At 41.2% G+C, this 14095-nt stretch overlaps 1 protein-coding gene across 1 annotated transcript; it reads right to left on the bottom strand.

Moving 5' to 3' along the window:
* Positions 1 to 144: 144 nt before the first annotated feature.
* LOC128695425 (uncharacterized) lies at positions 145 to 8580 on the bottom strand. The gene is made up of 3 exons (XM_053786019.2): positions 8061 to 8580; positions 2163 to 2294; positions 145 to 980 (listed from the first exon to the last, which is right to left on the bottom strand). Exons 1-3 carry the CDS (start codon positions 8110 to 8112, stop codon positions 730 to 732), a joined length of 435 nt encoding a protein of 144 aa, XP_053641994.1. The 5' UTR covers positions 8113 to 8580; the 3' UTR covers positions 145 to 729.
* Positions 8581 to 14095: the final 5515 nt, after the last annotated feature.

Here is a 14095-nt window from a genome sequence, read left to right as displayed (position 1 = left end):
CGTCTGGATTTTCATGCCTCTCTTATCAAAATAAAATTCAGAAAGGGTGGATTAAAATGCTTTTTTCACGACTTGTATTATTAATAACTAAATTATTTTCTTATATTAAGTGGATTTAATTTAAAAAAAATTTTCTCCCTGATGACGCCTCAGATATTGACAGGAGATGGACAAAATAAATATCAGGCTTGACAAACTAAAGAACCGACAACTATGCTATGAAAGATCTTTAAGACGTAAAGTTGTATCAAAAACATGGATCAAATAGATAGATTACTCGAATTTCCTGGAGATTCTGAGAAATAAACAATATATTTACAGTCTACATATGTTTTTTTTTCTTTCTACGAAGCTTCTAGCTAACTCATGATGAGAATATTATGCTGTAAAATGCACTGATAGAGAATATGGGGGATGGAAGATGAAAGGTGGGTGATAAGAAGCTATACATGGAGATGATGGAAGCTGCTGTGAAGATTAGAGATGGGAAAGGACAAACGAAATGGAAAAAATATGTGAAACATAAAGGGTGGAAGGCAGTAGATGTAAGAAAACAGGTTAAAATGATATCAGATTAATGATTTAACAGGAAACAGGTAACAAGAGATACAAAATCGGTTACAGTAGAGATAATGGTAGTGAAGTGTCAAGCAGTGGTAGAATAAGCCATGTCGGTGGAGTTGTGAGGAGGGCGAGAAGGTAGTCGTCCTGGAGAAGAGGCTATAGAGTCTAGGGATGGCGGAGCATTATCAGGGACATGAGCAGAGGCGCCAGTGATGCTAACATCACCACCACTGACAAGATAAACAGGCTGACGGCGACTCTGCCGCTGCTGTTACAACCACTCTCCTTGCAGCAGAAGACACAGTCATAGCTCGGGGCAGAGTAGTCACAGAGCAGACCCAGTGACGCTTCTTCCTCAGGCCGCAGATGACAGGGTGAGAGAGCACAGCCCTTCTCCACCCAGCGTCGACCGTCAGCTGAAACAATCACTCAGATTAATAACAATAATAATAATAATAATCATCTTTATTTCTACTAATACATAATACAGACCACAGCTGACATCACTGACCTACTGTATAGAAACCCCTTGGGTACGTAGTGCGTTTTGGGCAACTTTGGTTAATTTTGGCCCCAAGATGCGACCCACACCAGTCGGCTAACACCCAGATACCTACTTACTGCTAAGATGAACAGGGACAGTAGGTGTCTTAATGAAACACTCCCCAATATTTCCACCCGTACCGGATACCGAACCACGGAGTCAATATGTGAGCTGAGTGCACTACCAACCGAGCTCCATACCTTGTGATGAATGCTCCACATGGATTTACTGCTTCATACAAGGTATAATAACTGAATAGGATAATAAGAAGGAAGCCTGCAAGAACCCCTGACCACTTAGAAGTGACGGAGGTTACTGAGACTTGGAAACTGCAGAGTAATATTAATTCTAGAAGATTAATATTAATTCTAACAGAGTAATATTAATTCTAGCAGAGTAATATTAATTCTACCAGAGTAATATTAATTCTAGGAAAGTAATATTAATTCTAGCAGAGTAATATTAATTCTAGCAGATTACTATAGTTATTCACCTGTAATTCAGGTGAATAACGTCAGTAACAGTGTAATAATTAGGTTTCATCAGGATTTAATTCATTTTTTACATGAGAGAGATGTAAGAGAGGCAAGCAAGGGTAAAAGAGACATGTCTGGGGGAAGGACATGTCGGTGAAATGGGGGTGACGGCCAGACATAAGAACACAAGGAGGAACACTGCAGCAGGTCGACTACCCATACATGGCAGGTTCTTGTCAAATCCAAACCCACTAAAAAATATTCGCCCAACCCATTATTAATGTTACCCATGGAATAAGCTTTGATAACCTTATTAACTCAAGTGCAAGTCCCACTTGAGTACAACCTCTCTCCCCTCCCACTCTGGCATTACTCAAAAATAAACATACAAACTGCCACAATATTTCATAATAAGGGACAGAAATGTTAGTTACCCATTACGATGAACTGACCGTCTTTGATGGGTGTGCAGCACTTACCTAGTACACCCAAAATATACTCCCCTGGACCGTCACTAATTAGAGTGACAGTAACTGTGTATATCATAAGGAGTGACCATCACTGTCTAACAGACCTACCTGTCTTCCTCTCTCGGGTCTCGCATCTGTCATAAGCTTGCTTGTTGGGGCATGGTAGAAGATATTCGTCACTGCAAGCTACGTTATCGCTGACGTTACACTGGTAACACGACAGCTCGTTCTTCAGGCACTCTGACGGAGACGCAGAGAGAGACGGACGGTCAGAGTTAATTAATTTATTCATGGAAAAGCGCTTAGCTCGTAGGGGTCATACAGATGTGGAATTTTAATGAATGGTAAATGTTTAGGTTATTTAAATCAGAGAAAGTGTGGACGTTCTACCATGATCTGTGCGTGGCACCCTCACCCAACCTCGCTACCATATTAAATATATCTTTTATAATTTCTTATTAACATTCTGATGGCGTGGGAATATATATAACGGTGTTAGGGTATATATATATATATATATATATATATATATAATATATATATATAATATATATATAATATATTTTTTTATTTTATTATCACACCGGCCGATTCCCACCAAGGCAGGGTGGCCCGAAAAAGAAAAACTTTCACCATCATTCACTCCATCACTGTCTTGCCAGAAGGGTGCTTTACACTACAGTTTTTAAACTGCAACATTATATATATATATAATATATATATAATATATATATATATATATATATATTATATATATATCGTATATATATTATATATATAAGGAGAGCAGACGAAAGAGTGGGAGAGGCACTGTCAAGAAATTTTAATGAAAATAAGAAAAAAATTTGGAGTGAGTTAAACAAGTTAAGAAAGCCTAGGGAAAGTATGGATTTGTCCGTTAAAAACAGAGTAGGGGAGTTAGTAGATGGGGAGAGGGAGGTATTAGGTAGATGGCGAGAATATTTTGAGGAACTTTTAAATGTTGAGGAAGAAAGGGAGGCGGTAATTTCATGCACTGGCCAGGGAGGTATACCATCTTTTAGGAGTGAAGAAGAGCAGAATGTAAGTGTGGTGGAGGTACGTGAGGCATTACGTAGAATGAAAGGGGGTAAAGCAGCTGGAACTGATGGGATCATGACAGAAATGTTAAAAGCAGGGGGGATATAGTGTTGGAGTGGTTGGTACTTTTGTTTAATAAATGTATGAAAGAGGGGAAGGTACCTAGGGATTGGCGGAGAGCATGTATAGTCCCTTTATATAAAGGGAAAGGGGACAAAAGAGATTGTAAAAATTATAGAGGAATAAGTTTACTGAGTATACCAGGAAAAGTATACGGTAGGGTTATAATTGAAAGAATTAGAGGTAAGACAGAATGTAGAATTGCGGATGATCAAGGAGGCTTCAGAGTGGGTAGGGGATGTGTAGATCAAGTGTTTACATTGAAGCATATATGTGAACAGTATTTAGATAAAGGTAGGGAAGTTTTTATTGCATTTATGGATTTAGAAAAGGCATATGATAGAGTGGATAGAGGAGCAATGTGGCAGATGTTGCAAGTTTATGGAATAGGTGGTAAGTTACTAAATGCTGTAAAGAGCTTTTATGAGGATAGTGAGGCTCAGGTTAGGGTGTGTAGAAGAGAGGGAGAATACTTCCCGGTAAAAGTAGGTCTTAGACAGGGATGTGTAATGTCACCATGGTTGTTTAATATATTTATAGATGGGGTTGTAAAAGAAGTAAATGCTAGGGTGTTCGGGAGAGGGGTGGGATTAAATTATGGGGAATCAAATTCAAAATGGGTATTGACACAGTTACTTTTTGCTGATGATACTGTGCTTATGGGAGATTCTAAAGAAAAATTGCAAAGGTTAATGGATGAGTTTGAGAATGTGTGTAAAGGTAGAAAGCTGAAAGTGAACATAGAAAAGAGTAAGGTGATGAGGGTATCAAATGATTTAGATAAAGAAAAATTGGATATCAAATTGGGGAGGAGGTGTATGGAAGAAGTGAATGTTTTCAGATACTTGGGAGTTGACGTGTCGGCGGATGGATTTATGAAGGATGAGGTTAATCATAGAATTGATGAGGGAAAAAAGGTGAGTGGTGCGTTGAGGTATATGTGGAGTCAAAAAACGTTATCTGTGGAGGCAAAGAAAGGAATGTATGAAAGTATAGTAGTACCAACACTCTTATATGGATGTGAAGCTTGGGTGGTAAATGCAGCAGCGAGACGGTTGGAGGCAGTGGAGATGTCCTGTCTAAGGGCAATATGTGGTGTAAATATTATGCAGAAAATTCGGAGTGTGGAAATTAGGAGAAGGTGTGGAGTTAATAAAAGCATTAGTCAGAGGGCAGAAGAGGGGTTGTTGAGGTGGTTTGGTCATTTAGAGAGAATGGATCAAAGTAGAATGACATGGAAAGCATATAAATCTATAGGGGAAGGAAAGAGGGGTAGGGGTCGTCCTCGAAAGGGTTGGAAAGAGGGGGTAAAGGAGGTTTTGTGGGCGAGGGGCTTGGACTTCCAGCAAGCGTGCATGAGCGTGTTAGATAGGAGTGAATGGAGACGAATGATACTTGGGACCTGACGATCTGTTGGAGTGTGAGCAGGGTAATATTTAGTGAAGGGTTTCAGGGAAACCGGTTATTTTCATATAGTCGGACTTGAGTCCTGGAAATGGGAAGTACAATGCCTGCACTTTAAAGGAGTGGTTTGGGATATTGGCAGTTTGGAGGGATATGTTGTGTATCTTTATACGTATATGCTTCTAAACTGTTGTATTCTGAGCACATGTGCAAAAGCAGTGATAATATGTGAGTTTGGTGAAAGTGTTGAATGATGATGAAAGTATTTTCTTTTTGGGGATTTTCTTTCTTTTTTGGGTCACCCTGCCTCGGTGGGAGACGACCGACTTGTTGAAAATATATATATATATATATATATATATATATATATATATATATATATATATATATATATATATATATATATATATATATATATATAATATATATATATATATATATATATATATATATATATATATATATATATATATATATATATATATATATATATATATATATGATGGTGTAGGAGTATATATGGTGTGGGAGTATATATGATGGTGTGTGTAGGACGTGGAAGGTCAACATCAAAACAGAGTATAAGAGGGAGAAAGGGTAAGACGGCCTCTTTAACTCGGGGATGCAACAGTCACCTTGAATATCGCGCTCACCTGCCTAGTGTAGGTGATAGCTCCTCTTGATGTTTCTCTCTCTCTCTCTCTCTCTCTCTCTCTCTCTCTCTCTCTCTCTCTCTCTCTCTCTCTCTCTCTCTCTCTCTCTCTCTCTCTCTCTCTCTCTCTCTCTCTCTCTCTCTCTCTCTCACTCTCCCTATTCTTCCTCACACCTCCCTCCCTTTCTCAGCTCTTTCTGAGGACGGGGAAGGAGAAGATACGAGGCACTTGATGAAGACATTGAGACAAGAGACCAGGGATCCTGGAGTATACCTGTACTTCAATATACTAACAATGATAAACAAAATACCATGGATAGCTAATAACAGACACTTGAAAGAAAAATTGTAATAATGTTGGTAGAATTACCGACAATATGTTAGGTAAAAGACACAAGTGCAACTAATGCTATACTTTATTGTGGTTTGACAAAGCTCCTGGAGAGCGAAACGTTGGCACAATAAAAATGTCGCATTAATTCCACATGTGTCCTTTTACCTAACAGTTAAAACAGCCTACGTTGTACCCAGATAGCGATTGTTTTTAGAGCTGTCAGTGTATGACGGCTGTAAAAATATCACAATCTCTTACACGCACTGGATTAGGTTATTGCACAGAGATTTATAGGAAATTGTAGAACACGGAGTTCATCAAAAGAGCATCAACATGGGTTTATGAACACACATTAACTCTCAGTCCACAGCAGAATTTGAACCTTCACTCTGCAACAAAGTGCGTATAGTACTTAAGCTACTCGGCCAGATCCCCATTACATACATTGATGCAGAGTCTGTAGATTCGAATCCTGCTGTGGACTGAGAGGTAATGTTTGTAAATAATTTCACCCGTTTGCGAACTGTTAAGCATGGGTTTTGAAATAGCGAGGCCTATGTTATGAATCTTTTAAACCTTACTGACAGGCTGATGGAAGTCGAGCAGGTCCTCATTACGACTGTGACCAGATATAAACATGTAAATAGTTCACTACCACCGTAACTTGTTCAGCTATCAAAACTTTGCAGACCAGTCCCTGGACCCATTATGTGCCTCCGTAATGTGGAGGTACAGTCCCTGGACCCATTATGTGCCTCCGTAATGTTGAGATACAGTCCTTGGACCCATTATGTGCCTCCGTAATGTTGAGATACAGTCCTTGGACCCATTATGTGCCTCCGTAATGTGGAGGTACAGTCCCTGGACCCATTATGTGCCTCCGTAATGTTGAGATACAGTCCTTGGACCCATTATGTGCCTCCGTAATATGGAGGTACAGTCCTTGGACCCACTATGTGCCTCCATAATGTGGAGGTACAGTCCCTGTACCCATTATGTGCCTCCGTAATGTTGAGATACAGTTCTTGGACCCATTATGTGCCTCCATAATGTTGAGGTACAGTCCCTAGACCCTTTATGTACCTCTGTAATCTTTTGACTTCCCTCCCACAGGATGGGTATGGGGTGTCTAATAAAGACATTAAACCTGTGATTCTCAGTACACTGATTCACAGAATGGAGATTCTCTCAGCGGGCGACAAGGACGCTGTTCACTGAATAAAATAATACCTGAACAGTCTATCTACATATTACAATAGCGTTAGTTTTCTTACTAAACTCCTAGCATCAGTTTATGAACATACATAATTATTTTAGGTTATGCTAGCTTAGGGTCTATAAACCAAAAAACTATTCAGCTACATATAAACCAAGTTCAAGAAACTAGTTTAACCCGTCTGGCAGCGCTGGGTCTTGGTAAACCCAGGCAACGTTAAAAGTTTGACGATGGGTTAATCTGGTACACGAGAAGTAAAGTGACGATGATGAAACATCAAGACGGGCAAGAGTAACACGCGGGGACCCTGAACAGTTGTCCTGACACTCGCATTTTTCCTTATTTATTTTAATATCAGAAGGACTAGTTTCCCAAAAGTCAATGTTTATGGAAGGTATATAACTGAAAAGGAAGATAATAAAGGACGACTGAAAAAAAAATCAGGACTTGGACAAACTGCAGAAATAGTCATAAGAGCAACTGAGATGAGTCAGTAACATAACATTGAGTCAGTCAGTAACATAACATTGAGTCAGTCAGTAATATAACATTGAGTCAGTCAGTAACATAACATTGAGTCAGTCAGTAACATAACATTGAGTCAGTCAGTAACATAACATTGAGTTAGTCAGTAACATAACATTGAGTCAGTCAGTAATATAACATTGAGTCAGTCAGTAACATAACATTGAGTCAGTCAGTAATATAACATTGAGTCAGTCAGTAATATAACATTGAGTCAGTCAGTAATATAACATTGAGTCAGTCAGTAATATAACATTGAGTCAGTCAATAATATAACATTGAGTCAGTCAATAACATAACATTGAGTCAGTAGTATAGCCTAACACTGAGTCAATTGTATAACATAACAATGAGTCAGTAGTATAACTTAACATTGAATCAGTCAGTAACATAACATTGAGTCAGTCAGATGGTATATTATACAGATTTAACCTTAACCCAACAAAATCAAACACTGATATATTCCCAGTGGGATCCATAGCCTTTACGACTCTTATAAACTAAGAAAACCTATCTAGTTCTTCCGTTGCAAAATACTTAATAAGTCAATTAAATGTGAGAAACAATAGAGTTAAAATCACGCCAGATCATCTTTTTTTTTATCCCATCGTAGAACAAAGAGAATTTTGTGTTAAGTCTGGCTGCCCACTCGAGCAAGAGGAGAAATCTTAACCACAAGAACATAACTGAACTTACCTGAGAGAGCCAAACACGCCCCTAAACACCAGAGCTTAAGAGCCAATGTCATGGTGTGTTTATCTTGATCTTACACTTTTCTTTCAGCGCTCCAGAACTGATTTACGAAAAAAAATATTACGGTGTTAATATTTTTTAGAAGTGTCCGGTGCTTTTTTTTTTTCAAACCTTACGCACAAAATTTTCCTCGACTGTTTATTTGTGATCAAATCTGGATGTTGCAGTGGTAGTTCAGACAATATTGCAGTGGTATAGTCAGTGTGGCAGATGTATTGAGGTTCAATGCTATAGAGTCTACATGTTGTGTTGTGGCCTCGGGGGGCTGCAACACACGTCACAACAGTCAAGTTCGCTTGCAACTTGTAACACTGCTAATGCTGCAAGGCCTCCACACGACACACACAGCAGGCACAGGTCTGCTGCTCCTCATACAGCATCACTTCCTCCATGGCTGTAGTCTGCTACCACGCCTGCGTCTCCTCCCTCTCCTGTGTCCCTTCCCTCGCTCTCTCTTACTCTCTCTCCTTCCTCTTTTCTTCCCCTCAGGCAAGATTACACAAGCAGGACTGTAGCTACCCTTGTTGTCACTTCCTTAGATAGGTATTATAGCAACTAGAGTTAGTGTTAATAACGGATAAGTAACTACTACAGTCATAAGATATGAAACGAGTGGTGGTAGCATTGAGGTGCAGGGAATCACAGCATACATAAATTGATCATACAACCGTTACCTCTACTAAACAGGAAATAATCTTTTCCTTAGAAGCGTAGGGGAAAGTTAGCGTAGGCCTAGCTGCTGTGTAAATAATAAAACAATGATCTCAGTATAGCGCGGTGAAAAGTGTATTTTGAAAGAATACAGTGTATATCCTTGAGATAAACAGTGTACAGCACTACATAAAAGGAATTTAAATAATAATAATAATAATAATAATAAAAATAATAGTGAAGTGTGGCAATGGAAATAAAGGACCCCAATGGAAATAAGTCACTGTCTGACTTTTTTGGGTTATCCTAGGTTCCCTACACATATGCTGCTATGTATGATAATTCTATGTAACTGTATTTGTGTTTACCTGAATAAACTTACTTACTTACTTACTTACTTAGTGTGGGTAAGTCCTGCCCGGCTCACACCCACCCTACACCCACCACCCACCCTTCACCACCACCCAACCAACACCCACAACCCACCCTACACCACCACCCACCCAACACAACCACCCACCCAACACCCACCACCCACCCTACACCCACCACCCACCCTACACCCACCACCCACCCGACACCACCAACCACCCTACACCCACCACCCACCCTACACCACCACCCACCCTACACCCACCACCCACCCTACACCCACCACCCACATACTGCAAACTTAGTTCGTATAAATACATCTTGCATATTACTGGCACCAGCAAGAGAAAGGTAAAGTGGAAATCAGTTTTCTTCCGTGGCATACAGTGTAGTAGGATACAGACAGGATGTCAGCACAGCATATCTGTGGGACATGTAAAAAAATCCTTGGAAGGAAATCCAGAATCACATGCAATCTATGCTCTTCCAAACACCATATCTCTTGTACTAGACTAAATACAGCCTCAAAAAATGACCTCGAACTAGCAAGGTGCTTCTGGTTGTGCAATAAAGATGTAGAACTTTGGGCAGCTATCAGAAAGGTACTAAGGAGAGTAATAAATGATAAAAAATAATCAAGAAAACAAGGATGACCTCTTGGATAGTCTACCAAAAATATATAAAACATGGGAGCAAGAGATAGTGTATCAAAAAATGCAGAATGTCCATACCACAACAGATGACTCGAAACTATCTAGTCACCCACATGGTGCTAAGCCAGATCCATCCCCCAGTCATAGCACTAATACCCACAGTGCTGGTGCTGGCCCAGGCTCCCCCAGTCATAGCACTAATACCCACAGTGCTGGTGCTGGCCCAGGCTCAGCCCCCAGCCCCAGTGCTGACCCAGACCCAGCCCCCAGCCTTACTGCCAGCCCAGACTCTCCTAGGGACACTACCAAAACCACCACAAAAACAGTAAATATACAACCATCTAGAACCGTAAATATACAACCATCATTGCACAAGACCGTGGCCCACAGTACAGATGTTGGAGAGGAGTCTCCTCCTTCTTCCTCTACTGGGGAAAGTAGATGGAAACCAGGACGGGGTGGCCCTGGCTTGGATACTGAGGATTATAGTGCAGTCCCAGAACCTGCAGAAATTGACAACACACCTCCCAACAATTCTCAACCAAAGGTGAATTTGTGCAAATATTATGCTTGGGGCATCTGTAAGCATGGAATAACAGGAAAAAAATGGGACATGCAACTTTGAGCATCCCAAAAAATGTAGTGACCTCCTGTCTAAAGGAGTGTGTCGTTCTTCTTCCTGTACTTTCTTTCACCCAAAAATGTGCCACTCCTCGGTCCTCCAGAAGCAGTGTTGCAACATCGACTGCCCTGCATACTATCTAAAAGGGACCAGGAGGCACAGACCCCACAAGACAAACAATAGTAGCTACGACAACCCAACTCCAGGTGATTTTTTAGTGGCAGGAAACGGAAAAAGAAAATGGAAGGATATAACAAAAATAGTCCACCACCTCGGAGCCTTGTTGGACTGGAGGCGCAGCCAGTGGCCACCCATGGCCCTCCAGAATTACAACTACTGATGCCAATAACAAAATCCCCCCAACAAACACAGAATACAACCTCATTCATATTTGCTAATATACAGGGCCTTAAGCCATCCACCAACAACAAAATACCTTTTATCAGTGGACTTCTAGAGGAGTCTAATGCAATGTTTGCAGCCTTCACAGAGACTCGCACAAAAGATCACTTTGACAGTGAAATATGGATAAGTGGTTACAACCTTTTTAGATGCGACAGAAAAAACAGGCAACAAGGGGGGGTTGGCCTGTATGTCAAAGAGTCCCTTATCTGCACAGAGTTGCTGAACACCACAAATGAGGTAGTTGAAGTTCTATCAATAAAGATCGAGAACCAAAACCTAGTCATTGTGGTTGTATACAAGCCGCCAGATGCAACCTCACAACAGTTCAAGGAACAGCTACTGAAAATTGATTACTGTTTGGAAAACCTTCCAGCTCCATCCCCAAACATCTTACTGCTTGGTGATTTCAACCTAAGGCATACAAAATGGAAGAATGTAGCAAATAATGTTATAGCTGAAACAATCCCTGGAGGTAGCACAGAAGAAAGGTCACACACACATGAGCTACTAAGTCTCTGCGAAAAACACACCTTAAGCCAGCAGATAGTGGAGCCAACAAGACTAGAAAACACATTTGACCTTATCTTCACAAATAATGAGGACCTGATAAGAGACATAAGAATATCAAAAACAACTAATTCTGATCACAACCTAATCGAAGTCCAGACGTACATGCATAGGGGTCCTGATCAGCAGAATGCATGTACCTGTGAAGGTGTCTTCACAAAATACAACTTCAACAACAAGAACATCAACTGGGACCAGGTAAACCATGTCCTAATCGAAACATGTTGGGAAGATGTCTTAAATGACATGGATCCAAACCAGTGCCTTGAAAGGATCAACTTCCTGGCAGCTGAAGCATGTTCTAGGCATATTCCCCTAAGTAAGAAGAAGAGCAGGAGTAAACTGGAGAGAGAAAGACACTCCCTCTACAGAAGACGACGAAGAGTCACTGAACTCCTCAGGAGTGCTAGAATATCTGATACACGAAAGGAGGCGCTGACCAGGGAAGTGGAAACTATCGAACTTAAGCTAAATGACTCTTACAGGAACCAGGAGAGGCAGGAGGAGCTTAAAGCTATTAGTGAAATTGAAAGAAATTCAAAATATTTCTTTTCATATGCCAAAAACAAGGCAAATACCACATCTAGTATCGGACCCTTACTCAGACAGGATGGGACTTACACAGATGACAACAAGGAAATGAGTGAAATATTGAAATCCCAGTACGACTCTGTGTTTAGTGAACCACTAATCGGTCTGAGGATCGACGACCCAAATGATTTCTTCATGAATGAGCCTCAAAACTCCATAAATGTATGCCAGATTTCCGACATTACCCTAACTTCGATAGATTTCGTAAAAGCCATTGACAACATGCCTATGCACTCAGCCCTAGGCCCAGACTCGTGGAACTCTGTTTTCATTAAGAACTGCAAGAAACCCCTCTCGTGTGCCCTAAGTACACTATGGAGGAGGAGCTTGGACATGGGCGAAATTCCAGTCACTTAAAACAACGGATATAGCCCCACTCCATAAAGGTGGCAGCAAAGCATTAGCTAAGAACTATAGACCAATAGCTCTGACGTCATACATCATAAAAATCTTTGAAAGAGTGCTAAGAAGCAGGATTGCAAATCACCTGGATTCCCAAAATCTGCACAATCCAGGGCAACATGGGTTCAGGGCAGGTCGCTCCTGCCTCTCACAACTACTGGATCACTATGACATGGCCTTGGATGCACTGGAAGAAAATCAGAATGCAGATGTAATATACACAGACTTTGCAAAAGCATTTGACAAATGCGATCATGGCGTAATAGCCCATAAAATACGTGCTAAAGGAATAACTGGGAAAGTGGGGAGATGGATCTTCAACTTCCTAACAAATCGAACACAAAGAGTAGTGGTCAACAGAGTTAAATCGGAGGCTGCCATAGTGAAGAGCTCTGTTCCACAAGGCACAGTACTCGCCCCCATCTTATTCCTTATCCTCATATCAGACATAAACAGAGATATACACCACAGCACCGTATCATCCTTTGCGGATGATACTAGGATCTGCATGAGGCTGTCATCTGCTGAGGACGCGGTTAACCTCCAAGAAGGTATAAACAAAGTTTTCCAGTGGGCAACGGTAATAATATGATGTTCAATGAGTACAAATTCCAACTACTCCGTTATGGAAAACTGGAGGAGATAATAACTAGAACAGAGTATTCTACTGACTCCGGCCATACAACAGAGCAGAAAAATAATGTAAGGGACCTGGGAGTAGTAATGTCTGAGGGTCTCACTTTCAAGGATCACAACAGTGCCACGATTGCACGTGCAAAGAAAATGATAGGATGGATAATGAGAATTTTCAAAACGAGAGATGCCAAGCCAATGATGATCCTTTTCAAATCACTTGTTCTCTCTTGGCTGGAATACTGCTGTACATTAACATCTCCATTCAAAGCAAGTGAAATCGCAGATCTAGAGATTGTACAGAGATCCTTTACTGCACGTATAAGTTCTGTCAAGCACCTTAACTACTGGGAATGCTTGGAAGCACTTGACTTGTACTCGTTGGAACGCAGGAGGGAGAGATATATCATAATCTACACTTTGAAAATCTTGGAAGGAATGGTCCCAAATCTGCACACAGAAATCACTCCCTACGAAAGTAAAAGACTGGGCAGGCGATGCAAAATGCCCCCAATAAAAAGTAGGGGTGCCATTGGTACACTAAGGGAAAACACCATAAGTGTCTGGGGCCCAAAACTGTTCAACAGCCTCCCATCAAGCATTAGGGGAATTGCCAATAAGCCCCTGGCTGCCTTCAAGAGAGAGCTGGACAGATACCTAAAGTCAGTGCCGGATCAGCCGGGCTGTGGCTCGTACGTTGGACTGCGTGCGGCCAGCAGTAACAGCCTAGTTGATCAGGCTCTGATCCATCGGGAGGCCTGGTCATGGACCGGGCTACGGGGGCGTTGATCCCCGGAATAACCTCCAGGTAACCTCCAGGTAGGCATAATACGCACTTTTGTGCCGTGGGTTCGGTAACGTGGATTGGGTAAGAATACTCACATAGGCAATAATGGAGTATAATTAAAACGGAATATATGGGAAGCGCCCAGCCTGACCTACATCTCTGCTCCCTATCTTTAGACTGCCTCACAAGATGGTTCCTAGGGGTGAGCGGGTTCAAAACATGCTAAGGTCAGCTGTAACAGTGAATAACAAGTGATTCACACAGACGGTTGGTAGTGAGTCACTACTGACACTGG

Source organism: Cherax quadricarinatus, chromosome 50 (genome assembly GCF_038502225.1).
Source record: "Cherax quadricarinatus isolate ZL_2023a chromosome 50, ASM3850222v1, whole genome shotgun sequence".
Lineage (NCBI taxonomy): Eukaryota > Metazoa > Arthropoda > Malacostraca > Decapoda > Parastacidae > Cherax > Cherax quadricarinatus.
The sequence above is the reverse complement of the archived record's forward strand: the minus strand, read 5'-3'. Positions and strand labels throughout refer to the sequence as shown.

Coding starts and splice junctions, on each gene's coding strand:
- LOC128695425 (XM_053786019.2), bottom strand. CDS start 8,112: ATGACATTGGCTCTTAAGCTCTGGTGTTTAGGGGCGTGTTTGGCTCTC. Junction 2,295..8,060: donor GGCGTGTTTGGCTCTCTCAG/GTAAGTTCAGTT, acceptor CGTCTCCGTCAG/AGTGCCTGAAGAACGAGCTG. Junction 981..2,162: donor GACCCGAGAGAGGAAGACAG/GTAGGTCTGTTA, acceptor TGATTGTTTCAG/CTGACGGTCGACGCTGGGTG.